The sequence below is a fragment of the Grus americana genome, chromosome 20 (assembly GCF_028858705.1).
Source record: "Grus americana isolate bGruAme1 chromosome 20, bGruAme1.mat, whole genome shotgun sequence".
NCBI classification, from domain to species: domain Eukaryota; kingdom Metazoa; phylum Chordata; class Aves; order Gruiformes; family Gruidae; genus Grus; species Grus americana.
Window position 1 is genome coordinate 6,042,694 of NC_072871.1, and position 13,752 is coordinate 6,056,445.

Below are 13,752 nucleotides of genomic sequence, written 5' to 3' on the forward strand. Positions count from 1 at the left end.
GAGACATCCCTCTTGGGAAGGATTTTATAATCTTGCATTTATAAAGTTGTGATGCTTTGCTTACCTTTTGTACCCAGCAGTTAAGAGAGTTCATTGCTGTACATGAAAGCAGAGGACTAACGGATGGCAGCTCTTCTCTCCTGCTGTTTGCACAGGGAAGCACAATACAAATTGTGGATGTGTGGCAGCAGTTGTGGGTGGCAATGGAAGCAAAGACATAGCTGGTGGGAAGTGACAGCTGGGAACACAAAAGAAAAAGTAATTGGGATTTGTAAGCAACAGGTGGGAGCAGGAATCAGAAAACTACAGTAAGACCTCTGAAGAGGTGGGAACTAATCCAGGCCTTGTTGAATAAGTCCATTGGAAGTGCAACTTGAAGAGGAGACAAAAAAGGAAACAAGCAGGGAGAACACGAGAGTATTGTGTGACTGCAAAGCAAACCACAAAAGGCATGTTCCTATTTCATCAAAGCTGTACTCGTTTCTTAGCCTGATATATATTGTAATATTCATCTGTGAATGATACGCTGCATATTTTGATAGGAAAGAGTGGCTTGGCTGTTACTTTAAGAGCAAAACAGAGCTAGCTGTAAAGCTGCTTCGAGCGCTTCCATGACAGGTGGACAGGAAAGGGACAAAAAGGGTTATTTAAAGTCTGCTCGCTCTTAGTGCAGTGGCAGGTGTGCTGGCAGACGGCTGGGCTCAATGACCTTCTAGAGTTGTGCTCCTACATTAACTGCGTGGGCTGGATGTGACTGACAGGGCCTCTGTGCCCTTAAAATGTAACATCTTGAGTTATAGCTCTGGGTCATGTTCCAGCTAAGGGAGGCAGTGCACTGAGATGGGGGTCGCCATGTCTCAGGGAAGGCAGGCTGGAAACACGACCTCACACTCATGCAGCCTCTCCAGGCACAGGAGGTGCTGGGGCTGATCCAGAGGGGCCACCTTGGGCTGCGGGACTGCCTGGGATGGCAGCCGTTTTGGGATTTCTTAGGGATGGGTGGTCCCAAAGGCTCCCCCCCCCCGTTTCCCTCGGAGAACTTTGGCCACCCCACGCGAGAAGAGGGATCGCCTCTGTCACTGACCGCGTCTCCACACAGGGCGGGGGCGACCGTGAGGGGACGCGCGGGCCTCGAGCGGGGCACCCACAGTGAAGGTGCGCGGCCACGTGCGCCAGGCATCCGCTGCAGCGAGCGCGCGCACGCATGCGCGCTTCCCCACCCCCGCGCGCACGCCTGCGCGCGCCGCCGCCCTACTCCCCCCGCCCTTCTCCCGCCTCTCGCGCCGTCCTCTGTGTCTCCGCGCCGAAGCCCGCCCCCCGCTCCCTCCGAGGGCGCAAGGCGCGGCCAATGGGCGCCCAGCGTGGGGTGGTCGGCGGGGGCGGGGCCGGCGAGGGGCCTCTCTGCGGCTGCGCTCGGGCCGCTCGCGGCGAGGAGGCGGTGTCGGCGCCTGCGCAGAGCGCTGCGCTCACCCTCTCTCGAGGAGGGGAGCTAGGTGCGCCTGCGCGTTCTGCCGCCCGCTGCCCAGCGCCCGGGAGGGGGCCTTGGTGCGTCTGCGCGCTGCGGCCGCCGTCCCCCCCGTGCCCCGGAGGGGGGGGTTGCTGCGCATGCGCGCCGCGCCGCCCGCCCCTCGCCAGCAGCAGGAGGAGGAGGCGGCGGTGGTGGTGATTCTGGCTGTGGAGAGCGTGAGGCAGTGCGAGCGCCGCTGCCGCCCCCTGTTATCCGGGAGCCCCAGGTCCGGGCGGAGGAGGCGGGAGCGCCCCGGCGGCGGAGGGAGCCAGAGCGGCGGTGGCAGCAGCAGCAGTAGCAGCAGCAGGAGGAGTCTGTGCCCGGCCCCCCCTCCGCTCAGTCCCGTTACAGCCCCCCTCCCTCCGCGCTCCGCTCCGCAGCCACCAACATGTCGGCGCCGGCGGCCAAAGTCAGTAAGAAGGAGCTGAACTCCAACCACGATGGGGCCGACGAGACCTCAGGTGAGGCCGCGCCGGGGGCGGGAAGGGAATGGCGGCAGCCGCCGCGGCCTCCGCCTCGCACCGCGCCGCACCGACCGCCATTTTCCCCAGCCACACGGGCCGCGGCCGGGCCGGAGGCGGGAAGAGCGCGGGGTCGGCCGGGCGGATGTGCAGGCCCCAGCAGCAGCAGGAGGAGGCCATGTTAGCGCCCTTTTGTCTCCGCTCCCCGGCCCGGCCTCCTTCCCCACGGGCGCAGGCGGGGCCGGGCGGGGGGCGCTGCGGCCTTGGCGGAGCAGCGGGACCCCCCCCGCTCCTCCCCTCCCGGAGTAGCATCCGCGGAGCCTCATTGTGCTCCGCCGCCGCCATGATGCTTCGCCGCCTCCTGGTCTCGGCGCCGCCGCGGCCGCGTGGTGCTGCCCCGCCGCGCGGGGATGGAGCGGCGCCGGCTGCGCCGCCGCTGCCGGGGCCTGCCCGCCCGGGAAGCCACGCGGTGCTCGGGCGGCGCGGCGATGGAACCGCCCGCGCCATCCCCACGTGCGATCGCGGCAGCTCCGGGATTTTTAAAGGTCGCCGCGCCGTGGGTTTCCTCCCGGCCGCCGCCGCGGGAAGGGCGCAGCGTTCTCCTTCCTACATCCATCAAGTCCGCCGTCGCGCCCCGCGGTGCTGCGCCCGCTGCGAGCTCCGGTCACACACGTGCTTTCCGTACTCGGCTGTCCCTCCGTCGTGGGGAGAGGGTAGCGCATCCACCCGCGCAGCTGGGGAGCGGGGAGAGCTGTCCCCTAACGCGGGCTGAGCCGTGCGGGAAACTTACCGGGGGAGGAGTGAGCGTGCTGCACTGCTCCAGCGACTTCCCGCTGCCGTTCATTCATCCCCCAGCGCGATAGGTAAACAGCCCTCCTGAAACGGAGACCTCTGACAGACTTTGCCGAGGGGAGGTTCCGATTAGAAAATTATCTGCCAAACGGCGACTTGGAGGGGTTTTTTTTGCTTGCAACCGTCCTTTCGAACGTTCTTTTCGGTTTTTAAAAGGCGGCGTGTATGTTATTTCTATTGATATTTCCGTCCTCTCTAAATTATTTAACGTTCCTTCAAACGTGTTGGTCTTAGCAAAATTAAATTGTTACTAATCTGTCATGACTGACTTAGCATTTAAGTTGACTTGTAAAACTGCGTAGGGGAATGTGAGCTGTGACTTCTAGGGGTAAACTCGCTTTGAGTGCTGTTTTGTCAAACTTCTCTGCACTTCAGCCATAGTATGCCCTGGAAGTAATTGAAGTTTTAAGGCTTAGTAACACTTGACATTTAACAGAAATATCTGCATACTTCTGAAGTAGATCGCTAGAAAAGGTCTTAAGAGAAAACCCCAGGTGATTTGTCAGACTTGAGAATGAAGGGATTTTGATGTATTTTTGTTTGTTTTTCAGAAAAAGAGCAACAGGAAGCAATTGAACACATTGATGAAGTACAGAATGAAATAGACAGGTAAACATTAACAAACTTTTAAAATGTTTTAGCAGAAATTAAATTGTAACTTTCAAAAATAAAGATATTCAGTAAAGTAAGCACTCGCTAGTAGTTCTCACTCTTTAAACTCTGTCAAGATACACTTGTGTTCTGACTTGATTAGATGTAAGAAGTATTTGTGTATGAAAAAAATTGAAGTATTCTGGTTTCTTGTTTCATTGTATAGAATTAAAAAGGTAGAACTTGAATTTAAAATTCTAAATTAATTGTGGAAGTTTTGATAATAGAAACTTATTTCTTATTGGTTTTTCTAGTTAATGTATATGCTGTTTTGTAAAAGTATTTTTTTGTTTGTAAGCAGAACCAAAAACTTGTTGAAAAGTTAGCTTTTATTGTACATAATTTTTAATTATATATTAATGTGCTTATAGAATAATATGTAGAAAGTGTCACTGAAACAATAGTTTCATATCCCAAAGCTGTGTGGGTTCTGTGTCGGTATTTGCCTGGATCTTATCTCCATGCACACGGTCCTACAAAGACTGCAGGTGACTATCAAGGCTCTGGCCATGTGCAGCTGTTGCAGTATCAGGGCTCTGCCTTTTTACAAAACTAATTAAATGTTACGTCTTCAGATTTTACTTGTGTGGGGTACAAAATTGCTTTGCTGTAGCTTGCTTGCCTGCCCAAAAGTTGTAAAGAGCAGGTGGTAGTGTTAGGTGTTACCCATCTTCGGGTGTTTTGCAAACAAAATGTTTAAGACGTAAAATACTACTTCGCTTTTGCATAAATAAGGGTCTGTCCCTCATGTAATGCTGCAAAACATCCAATGTGTTAAGAATGTTTCATTAAGGTCAGTGAGATTGCTTCTGGTATAGTGTTTCTTAATAGTCATTACAGATTTGGACTTTTTTTTTTTTTTTTTTGAGAAACCTCATTTGTCGAATATGGCAGGCTAGTCTGATCAGATCCATTGAGTTTTTAGCAAACTACAGATTATGTGTCTTTAAATTTCAGTTGTCTTTCCTGTGGTTAATATGGTGCTTTCTATTACAGACTGAATGAACAAGCCAGTGAGGAAATTTTGAAAGTAGAACAGAAATACAACAAACTCCGCCAACCATTCTTCCAGAAGAGGTCAGAATTGATCGCCAAAATCCCAAATTTCTGGGTAACAACATTTGTCAACCACCCACAAGGTATATTCCTAATAGCCCTCTCTTTTTCTGTAAATTCAGTGTTTGCTTGCTTGTTATGTGAGTGTCTTGCAGGGTTATGTGAGGGTTTTCTAGACTTGTTGCTGGGCATGTGTTTAAACAGAAGCCTGCTTCATATGTGAACGCTTCCTTTTTGACCTGGAGTGCATTTTATAAGCTTTTCGTTTCTTGCATTTGTTAACCAAAGGAACATCTTGTTCACTAAAATCCCATGTTGGTTTTCTTTCTGCGTTTTAAATGTTTCCCACCTTTCTTAGTTAATGGGACCCTTTTAAAAAAAAAAAAAAGGAAAGAAAAAAGTAAAGAGACATTCTAGTTTGTTTTTTAATTGGAGGTGAGCTCCATAGTATTCTTGACAGTAGACTGTTTCTGAGAGGCCAAAGCAAGTTTGTAGACTGCTTAGATGGGGCAAACTGCATGTGTTTCAGAGAGAAGGGTAGATGCATACAGGTAGATTTTGCTGCTTTTTAACGTTCAACTACAAGCAGCAAATGTAATGTCTTCATCTCAGCAAATGCAAATCACACAAATGCTAATAGTCTATTGGCTGGTTACTCAAAAAAAAAAACCAAAACCCCAATGGGCGCAAGAAGTTGGCTAGGACAGATGTGTTGCTTTTCAAATCTCGCTTACTATCAATTTCATGTATTTCGTCTGCATGACACACGTTTCATAGCTTTGTTAATGTGGGATTCCTAATTCTGTCTTAGTATCTGCACTGCTGGGAGAAGAAGATGAGGAAGCACTGCATTATTTGACCAGAGTTGAAGTGACAGAATTTGAAGACATCAAATCGGGTTACAGAATAGATTTTGTAAGTACTTAAAATAATTCCTTCACTTGTGATTTTTCTGGCTTTTTTTTCAATGTATTGAGTTGTAGTTTCTAACTTAGTCTCTTCGGTTACCCATTTAGTAACAGGTTTAACTTGGCATGTGTGTTTGCATTGTGTGGGTTCTAACTCTTTGCTTTCAACTCTGCAGTATTTTGATGAGAATCCATACTTTGAAAATAAAGTTCTCTCCAAAGAGTTTCACCTCAATGAAAGTGGAGACCCATCTTCAAAATCAACTGAGATCAAATGGAAATCTGGGAAGGTATGTATCTGTGCATCTGGGAGGGATGATTGCTGCTCTCTGTGATACCATCACTTTAATTATGTTCCTTTTAATTTTTTTCTTCTGTATTGAAGCTGCCTTGTCCTCCCTTCTCTTGCCCTCTCAACCCCCTTGCCACTTCTCTACGTACATAGTTCATGCCTATCCTGCTGGGTTTGGAATACCCCATTTATGTGGAGATCTGTAGTGAATTCTCTTGCTCAGAGCACCACCATGAAAACAGTGAAAGTGCAAGTGTACTTGAGAGATTAACAAGTGCAGTAGCTTGTCTCTCTTTGGCATGGATCTAGACTCTGCGTTTTGTTGTTTTCTTAAAATAACTATTAAATAAGGAATTCCAAGGACAGCAGGGTTTGGGGAGGTTAGATAGGGGGGTGTGAACTTTTTTCTTTATTTCCTCAACTTCATTTCCAGACACCACATCTTTGGAGAAGTTGCAGCCACACAATAATGTGGGCATGTCTTTCATCCAGACAGTATTCAAACATAATTAATTTGCTGTCATTAGTTTCTGTAGAAGTTTGGAGCACTTTAATGTTATCCTGAAGACTTTGAAAATGAGTATTTAAAAATAGAACTGAGGGTTGCAGTTAAATCATTGCTTGTTTTGTCACCTTCAGACCAAGAAGAAAACCTAATCTTTTTTCATTGAGAGCTAGAATTTTTTCTCTTGTACAAGAAGTTACAGTCCCGTACAAACTATCCAAATGATCTTTCCATCATACCGCAAAATCAGTGTGAATTCTGGTATTGTTCTTCATTAAACAGTCTAAACCTATCAATGTGATTCTGTCAAGAAGGAAAATACTGGAAGTTTGGAATTACCATATGATCAGAGAAAGAATGGATTTAAATAGCAGATAGTAATTTTCTTTTCAGACTTAGCAAACAGATTGTTGCAAACTGATTAAACTTCTGGGGTAAGGTGGTAGATACAGGACTCATGTATGTTCTTGTGACCATATGTTTTAGGAGTTTGTGTAGGTTTTTTCACTTCCTACAAAGAATGGCCTGAAGACTTCAAAGCCAGAAATCTTAGGATAAGAAGGCTAGGCAGTTCTTTATCTCAAGTTAAAGACAGAGCTTAGAGGTGTGGAGACTGAGTGTTTCTTAAATTGTGTATATGCAGTAGTTGTAGCATTTAGCCATTGTGAGATCTTTTAAGTTCAGTATGTCATTAAATACTTGTCATACTCGTGCTTCCCTGTGATAGAGAAGCATAAATCAAATGCAAGATCCTGTGAATTTTCAGTATTTCAGTGGAGGTCATTAGAAGAAACAGGCAGTTCTACTGTTTTCTCATGTTCCTGAGAAATGCAAGCAGCTGAGTGGTAACTTTTCCTGTGAGTCGTTTGGGTTCCAAATGTTTCTTAAATACTTCTCCCTGAAAGAGGGAGTAGTAAGTCACTTCTTGTGGTTGTTTAGACAAGTATGTTTCTAAATGGTGCTTACTTAAAAAAAAAAAAAAAAGCATGTAAAGACCACTTTTCAGGGAGCTTTTTAACTTTCTTTTCAGGATCTGACAAAACGTTCAAGCCAGACACAGAACAAAGCCAGTAGGAAGAGACAGCATGAAGAGCCAGAAAGTTTCTTTACCTGGTTCACTGACCACTCTGATGCAGGGGCTGATGAACTAGGAGAAGTCATCAAGGATGACATCTGGCCAAATCCATTACAGTACTACTTGGTAAGCGTAGCGCTGAGTTGTTGTTCCGTACCCATAATAGCACTGTGCAAGTGAGAGTGAATTTGATCACTAGTTAATGTTGCATATGTGTCTTTAAGGTTCCTGATATGGATGATGAAGAAGGGGAGGGAGAGGAGGATGATGATGATGATGAAGAGGAAGAAGGATTGGAGGATATTGATGAAGAAGGAGATGAAGATGAGGGGGAGGAAGATGAAGATGATGATGAGGGAGAGGAAGGAGAGGTGAGTAATCTTACCCCTTCCATCTCTGGTGTACAAGAATCAAAAGATACTTATAAGAGGGATCTTGTAAGAATACTGAGCAATTGTTACGAAGGTAAAATAGTTCTTTTCTGTACAATCACTGGCAAGGTGTTTGGAGGGGAGAGGCAGAACTGTTAATACCTTGACTTGTGGAGTGGTTTCAGTGTGGCAATAAGTATGTATGTGTATATGAGTGACAGTGCAAATATGTAGTTCTAGTAAACTTGCAAGGGAAGTGCTCAAGATGAATTAGGATATTAGCGTAATAAAATTCTTAGTGAATGTTCTAGCAAGGTTTTACTTGTAAATAACTTTTGTTGATACATCCAGTTCTGTCATCCTCCCACCTGTTGGTTTATTTCTGCTTATGGCTAGCTTAGCTAAGACTCTCTGTTGGGTTCAGGAATTAGAAATTTCTTTTAGTAGCAAGTGGGATTCCAGGGACAGCATCCAGGGTGTTGGTAACTTTAAGTTTAGCATGTGTTTGTTTCTCATAATTGGGTGTGGTGTGTCTGAATTTCAGCAGCAAAAAAAAATACTTGAGATAGGAGGGCTGTTGTGGGCACCAGAGTACTGGGCTCTATTATGTAACCTAGAATTTAGTATCTGAAAGTTGAAGCAATTTACTCTTCAGAGTTTAAAATGGGGAAAAGAGGTGACCCCTTCCCTTTCTAAATGTTAAAGTTATGTCAATATTTGTAGTGATTCTAAGTCATGGTAGTTTTTCAAACCCGATGTTTTTTCATTGGGACATCCATTTATTAACTGTTTTCTATGTAAACAGGTACTCACAGCAAGTGTTACTACTCCTTAGTGAACAGGGAAAGAGAGGTCATCATACAGCATGCCATGGGTAACGCCGTAGGGCTGTAGTCTGTGGGGTAGTAAAACATTCGAGTTATTGCAATTGAAAGTTCGTGCTATCTGAAGTTTAGTGACTAGATTTTTTTAATTGTTGCTTATCTTTCAACAGGAGGATGAAGGAGAAGATGACTAATTGAACACTGATGGATTCCAAACCCCCTTTTTACCTTTTTAATTTTTCTCCAGTCCCTGGGAGCAAGTTGCTGTCTTTTTTTTCTTGTGCTCAGTCGCCTTGTTCTCTTGAGGTCTCTTTTTCTCTCCTCTACACCATGGTTCACAATTTATTTTGGGGGAAATACCTTGAGCAGAATACAGTGGAAAAGAATCTACCGGTTTCTGTTTCAAGTTCATTTTTATCCCTTTCTGTCTCAAAACAAAAACTGTTTATGGAATCAACACACCATGTTCTGTGGGAAAAAAGAAAACCTTCTGCTCCCTTCACTCTGCTGGAAGCTGAAGAGTGCTAGGCCCCTGTGTAGTAGTGCATAGAATCTAGCTTTTTTCCTTCTTTCTCTGTATATTGGGCTCAGAGATTACACTGTGTCTCTATGTGAATATGGACAGTTAGCATTTACCAACATGTATCTGTCTACTTTCTCTTGTTTAAAAAAAAAAGAAAAAACTTAAAAAAAAATATGGGGTTATAGAAGGTCAGCTGGGGTGGGTTTCAGATGTTTGGGTGGGTTAAGTGGGCATTTTGACAACATGGCTTCTTCTCCTTTGGCATGTTTAATTGTGATGTTTAACAAACATCCTTGCGGTTTAAGATGACACTTTTAAAATAAAATCTTCTCCTAATGATGACTTTGAGCCCTGCCACTTGATGGAGAATCAGCAGAACCTGTAGGATCTTATTTGGAATTGACATTCTCTATTGTAATTTTGTTCTTGTTTATTTTTAAATTCTTTTTTTTTTTTGTTTCACTGGAAAGGAAAGAAAGATGCTCAGTTTTAAACGTTAAAGTGTACAAGTTGCTTTGTTACAATAAAACTAAATGTGTACACAAAGGGACTGGTTGGTCTTCACTGAAAGAAACAGTTTTAATATCCTGTTCTGAACTTGCTTGTAGTTTCTTGGCATTTTTGGGGGCATTTGGTCAGTATTTATGTAGTGCAATGCAACCTTGTGGTTGTGTGGACTGATAATCAGTTAATTTAGTTTTCACTATTTCAGTACTTGTAAAAGGTTTCATTTGGTAGTTAGGACTGTGCACTCCCTTTCTTGAAATACCTAGCTTTGTAAGACAGGGCTGTAGGCGCATACGCCTTGCGTGAAGACAGAGGTTTATGTTCATGTTTTGCAAAAAGAAAAATCACTTGATCCTTAGATTTTTATTTTTTTTAAGTAGTAACTTGCAGTACTATATCTCCAGTAAATCAGTTTGCATTAAAGTATCATGCAAGCTCAGAAAAAAAAGACCAAGGGGTCTTATAATAAGATTTGGGTGATTTTGTAAGTCTTTTCAGTTGAAAATAAGTCTTAAGTGCAAGCTAATTTTGGGGCTATTTCAAAGAGCCAGATTCTTAGAGAAGCTCATGTATAAAAAGTTGCTACTTCACTGCTTTCTTTCCTTGGTAGTAGCATGTATATATGCTTTAGATATACTGTACTTTTTTCATTTTAAGAGACTGCATTTGAGTAGCTTGTAACAATTTCACAGAGGTTGTTGGTACTAGTATTCTACAAAGTGTAATGAAAGTTGTTTTAACATGCTGTGCTTTTGAAATATTTAAAAAAATGTTGTATCAGCTAATCTAAAATTCAAACAGCTAGTTCTCTTTGGATGTGTAGAAAAGACTGTCTTCTGGGAAGACTTGCTGTTATATTCTCTGATTCCTTTTCCTCACAGAATTTGCTGTAGTCAAATTCAGCTTTTTCTGATGCTTATGAATACACTTAGCCGAACAAGATTAATCTCTATTTGAGACATGCCCAAATAATGTGTGTGTGTGGGAAACATTCTGTAAGTGTCTGGTCCAGCTTGGATTGAATCCAGTTATCAAAGACAATACAACATCCAGTCCGTGTGTGATCAATGCAAAAATAAGGCAACCATTTACTTTACTCCATCTCAACAAAAGCTTCTGCCCTGATCCTGCCTACAGAGCAAAGTAAAAAGTTAATTGGTAATGGTTTCTTACCATCTAGAGAGAGAAGGAACAAAACCTATGAAGTCTATAAATTTTAAATTCTTTTTCATTTGAGTCCTTTTTGTTGTAAGATTGAAAAATGCTTCCTGTTGTGGTGGAGGGTTGATGTGCTATTACTTGCCCTGATGCCTCATTACTTAATTTTTATGTAGTCCTAATTGATTGTAGTTCTTTAAGGAAAAGATTATTTTTTTCCTGGTCTTTAATGCTTTAGGAAAAATATTGTGCCACTGTTGTTACACCCCTGCTGGTTACTAGCAGAAAACCTATAAAAACTGTTTTGAGAGTAATCAAAGCTTCAGGTTCTGTAAAGTCAAATACCATGAACGAGAAATTAGAAGTCTGGATAATGAAATGCTACTTCTGAGACTTTTCTTGCACATTCCTTAGGATTTTACAGGGTGCCAAAAAACACTCTTGCTACTGTACTGATAATACTGAATTTCCTGTGAAACTTAAGGGTTTACTCCTGGCAATGGCTAAAGAGTAAACTAATGTGCTAAAAGAATAAACCATATTTGTTAAGTGTAATCGTATTTTTTTTTCTAGCAATGGAAATGAGTAGGGATTAACACATTTCTCTGCAACACTGAAGAAATACTACAGATGGCCATCATGTGCTCCTACTGTTCACTTAATGTCTAAGTTGGCTGAATATATGTAATGGCTGTCCATTTTTATGTGATTTAATTTGTATATGCATATAAAGAGCATTTAAAGGTAGACATCCACCTTGGATAAGAATGGGAGATTCATTCTTATTAAACATGTCTGTGTATTTCATTAATTCCCCACTGCTGCTTGAGCTCTTCACATCCAGTTAATCCTGCCAAGTGAAATTTGTCGCAGGTGGAAGCTGAATTCAGACTTTGTGGCCTGAATTTCCAGGGTTAGAATATAGACTTGGCAGCAGTTGAATAAAGGTGAAGCTACTGTGCTGGGGCTGTATGATTTAAATGACTCAAGGTTATTTTAAGTCTGAAGTTTAATTGCTATAAAATGGAATCTTTTGTCTGTAATTTCTAGTGCCAAAGGAAAGCAAATATATCCATTTGTGTAAATACAGTTAGAAAGGTTTGCTTTTTTTAAACAGATTATCTGTGTGGTTATTCATACTTGTCAACAAAGTTTTTGTCCCTGTAAACAACCATTATCTGAATCGATTTCTCAGTCATTTATGCCATGCATTTGAATCTGTAAGCTTCTCTTTGTACCACACTCAAAAACAGCTGCACTATTCTGTTTATTGGATACTGTTCCTGAATTTTGAAGCCATGCTTTTTTTTTAAAAAAAGACTGAAATCAATGAAATAATTTCTCTTATGTACCCTCACAATATCCTTCTGTTAGAAGGAATTAAAGTACATTTAACTGTTACTTGATGTTACCATTTCTAAGAGTCTTTTTCAAAAGAATCACTTATTAGTTCCAAACTTGGCATCGTCTTTCATGGGTGAGGTTCATAGTGTTCACTTCTCTTTCATGGATATCAGGTGGCCAGTGCGATAAGAGTGACACGAAGTCACAAGTGACTCTGGAACAAGATGCTTGTTTCCTCTGGGGAACAGATTTATGCTTAATCTCTTGCCCTCTCTCTCCTGGATTAAAAATGGAAACTTCTAAGACTTTGCTCTTGATCATCACCTTTTCTGAGTGAATGTACTCTAGCAGAGGGCGTCCTGTAAGACATCACTCCCGGTTCCTGCTAAGTAGTTTTAGCTTCTTTATGCCGCTCGGGAGCAGCGGCAGCCCCGCTGCTACCGGGAGGATTTCTGCAGCTCCCTTCGGGTGCTCCTGCGTGCTGACCGGGGCGGGCTGTTTCGTGGCCGGGAAGGAGCGTAAAACAGGAGAGCTGGCCAAGGTGAAAAGGCAGAAGGGCTCCGGGAACTGAGGGCATCCTTCCCCTGTGCCTTCCCCCCACACACACTCCTTTTTTCAGCGCTCGCATAACCGCAGGCAAAACGGCGAGACCGCCGGGCGAGAGGCTTTCCCGGAGCCGTAATTTATCCACAAGCCGGGGCCGCGCACGTCTCTTCTAGGATTTAGCGGAGAACAGGGGCTGCCGGTTCAACGGAAGGGCATGCTTTAACCGCCAGCACCCCCTCCGGGAGGCGCCTGAAAGAGACCACACAGCTCGATCCCGGGACAGCCCCGACCCGCGGTTCGGAAACCGCAGCCCGCCCACCCCCCGGGCCGGTCACACGCTCCCTGTTCCCAGCGACTGATATTACCTAGGCAGGAGCCACACCTGGAGGGCTGGCCCGGGCCCGGGAGTGTCCCCGGCAGCCGGAGTCATCGTGCCCTGCGGGATCCTGGAAGGGCTGGACAGGCACGTCGTGCTCCCAGCTGTGACACTCATCTTCCCGTGGGACAGAGGTTGCTGCGTAGGCAGGAACTGCTGATCCCACACACCGGCCCCCTCTATCCGCAGGATTTGCGGGGGACAGCTGAACCATTCCGTGGGATGCTGGGTAGCCAGGGACGTACATCTCTGACCAGCGGGGAGGCAGAGGGCTGCAAAGCCAGAGCATGCATCCTCCTCACACCCGGGATCATCCGCGCTCTGAGGGCCAGACAGGACCAGCCCCACCCCTCCAGCCTGGAGAGCTGGAGCAGTTGGCTGAGGACCATGTGGCTGAACAAGCTCCCCAGGCTCCCTGAACCATTCCCCCCAGCCTAACCTGGAGGGTATGAGACCTGAAGAAAAGAGGGGGAAGCCCCCATGTGAGCCCCGAGTGCAGTGGTGGGTAAACTGACCTCTGCAGCCACCGTCCCGCTGAGAGCTCCCACCAAACCTCTGTGTGACCAAGCCAAACATAGCCCTGATCCTGGTCTGCTGGAACAGGCTTTGTGCCATGAAGGTATGGTGGTGTCTCTGCTCCTCTGAAACTCAATCCACACCTACTAGTTTGACTTTCGCTTTTCCAGTATTTCCACTGAATGAACAGTCTAATTAAAATCATTCATTGAGCCCGGACCATATAACAAATAGCAACAGGTTCCAAAAGGATTTATATTAATCTAATGCACTTTCTTTA

The 13,752-nt window shown here is 44.9% G+C and overlaps 1 protein-coding gene across 1 annotated transcript; it reads left to right on the top strand.

Moving 5' to 3' along the window:
* Positions 1-1,508: 1,508 nt before the first annotated feature.
* On the top strand, positions 1,509-12,089 carry SET (SET nuclear proto-oncogene). Its single transcript, XM_054848711.1, has 8 exons — positions 1,509-1,968; positions 3,372-3,429; positions 4,468-4,610; positions 5,339-5,442; positions 5,612-5,725; positions 7,263-7,433; positions 7,532-7,678; positions 8,673-12,089. Exons 1-8 carry the CDS (start codon positions 1,896-1,898, stop codon positions 8,694-8,696), a joined length of 834 nt encoding a protein of 277 aa, XP_054704686.1. The 5' UTR covers positions 1,509-1,895; the 3' UTR covers positions 8,697-12,089.
* Positions 12,090-13,752: the final 1,663 nt, after the last annotated feature.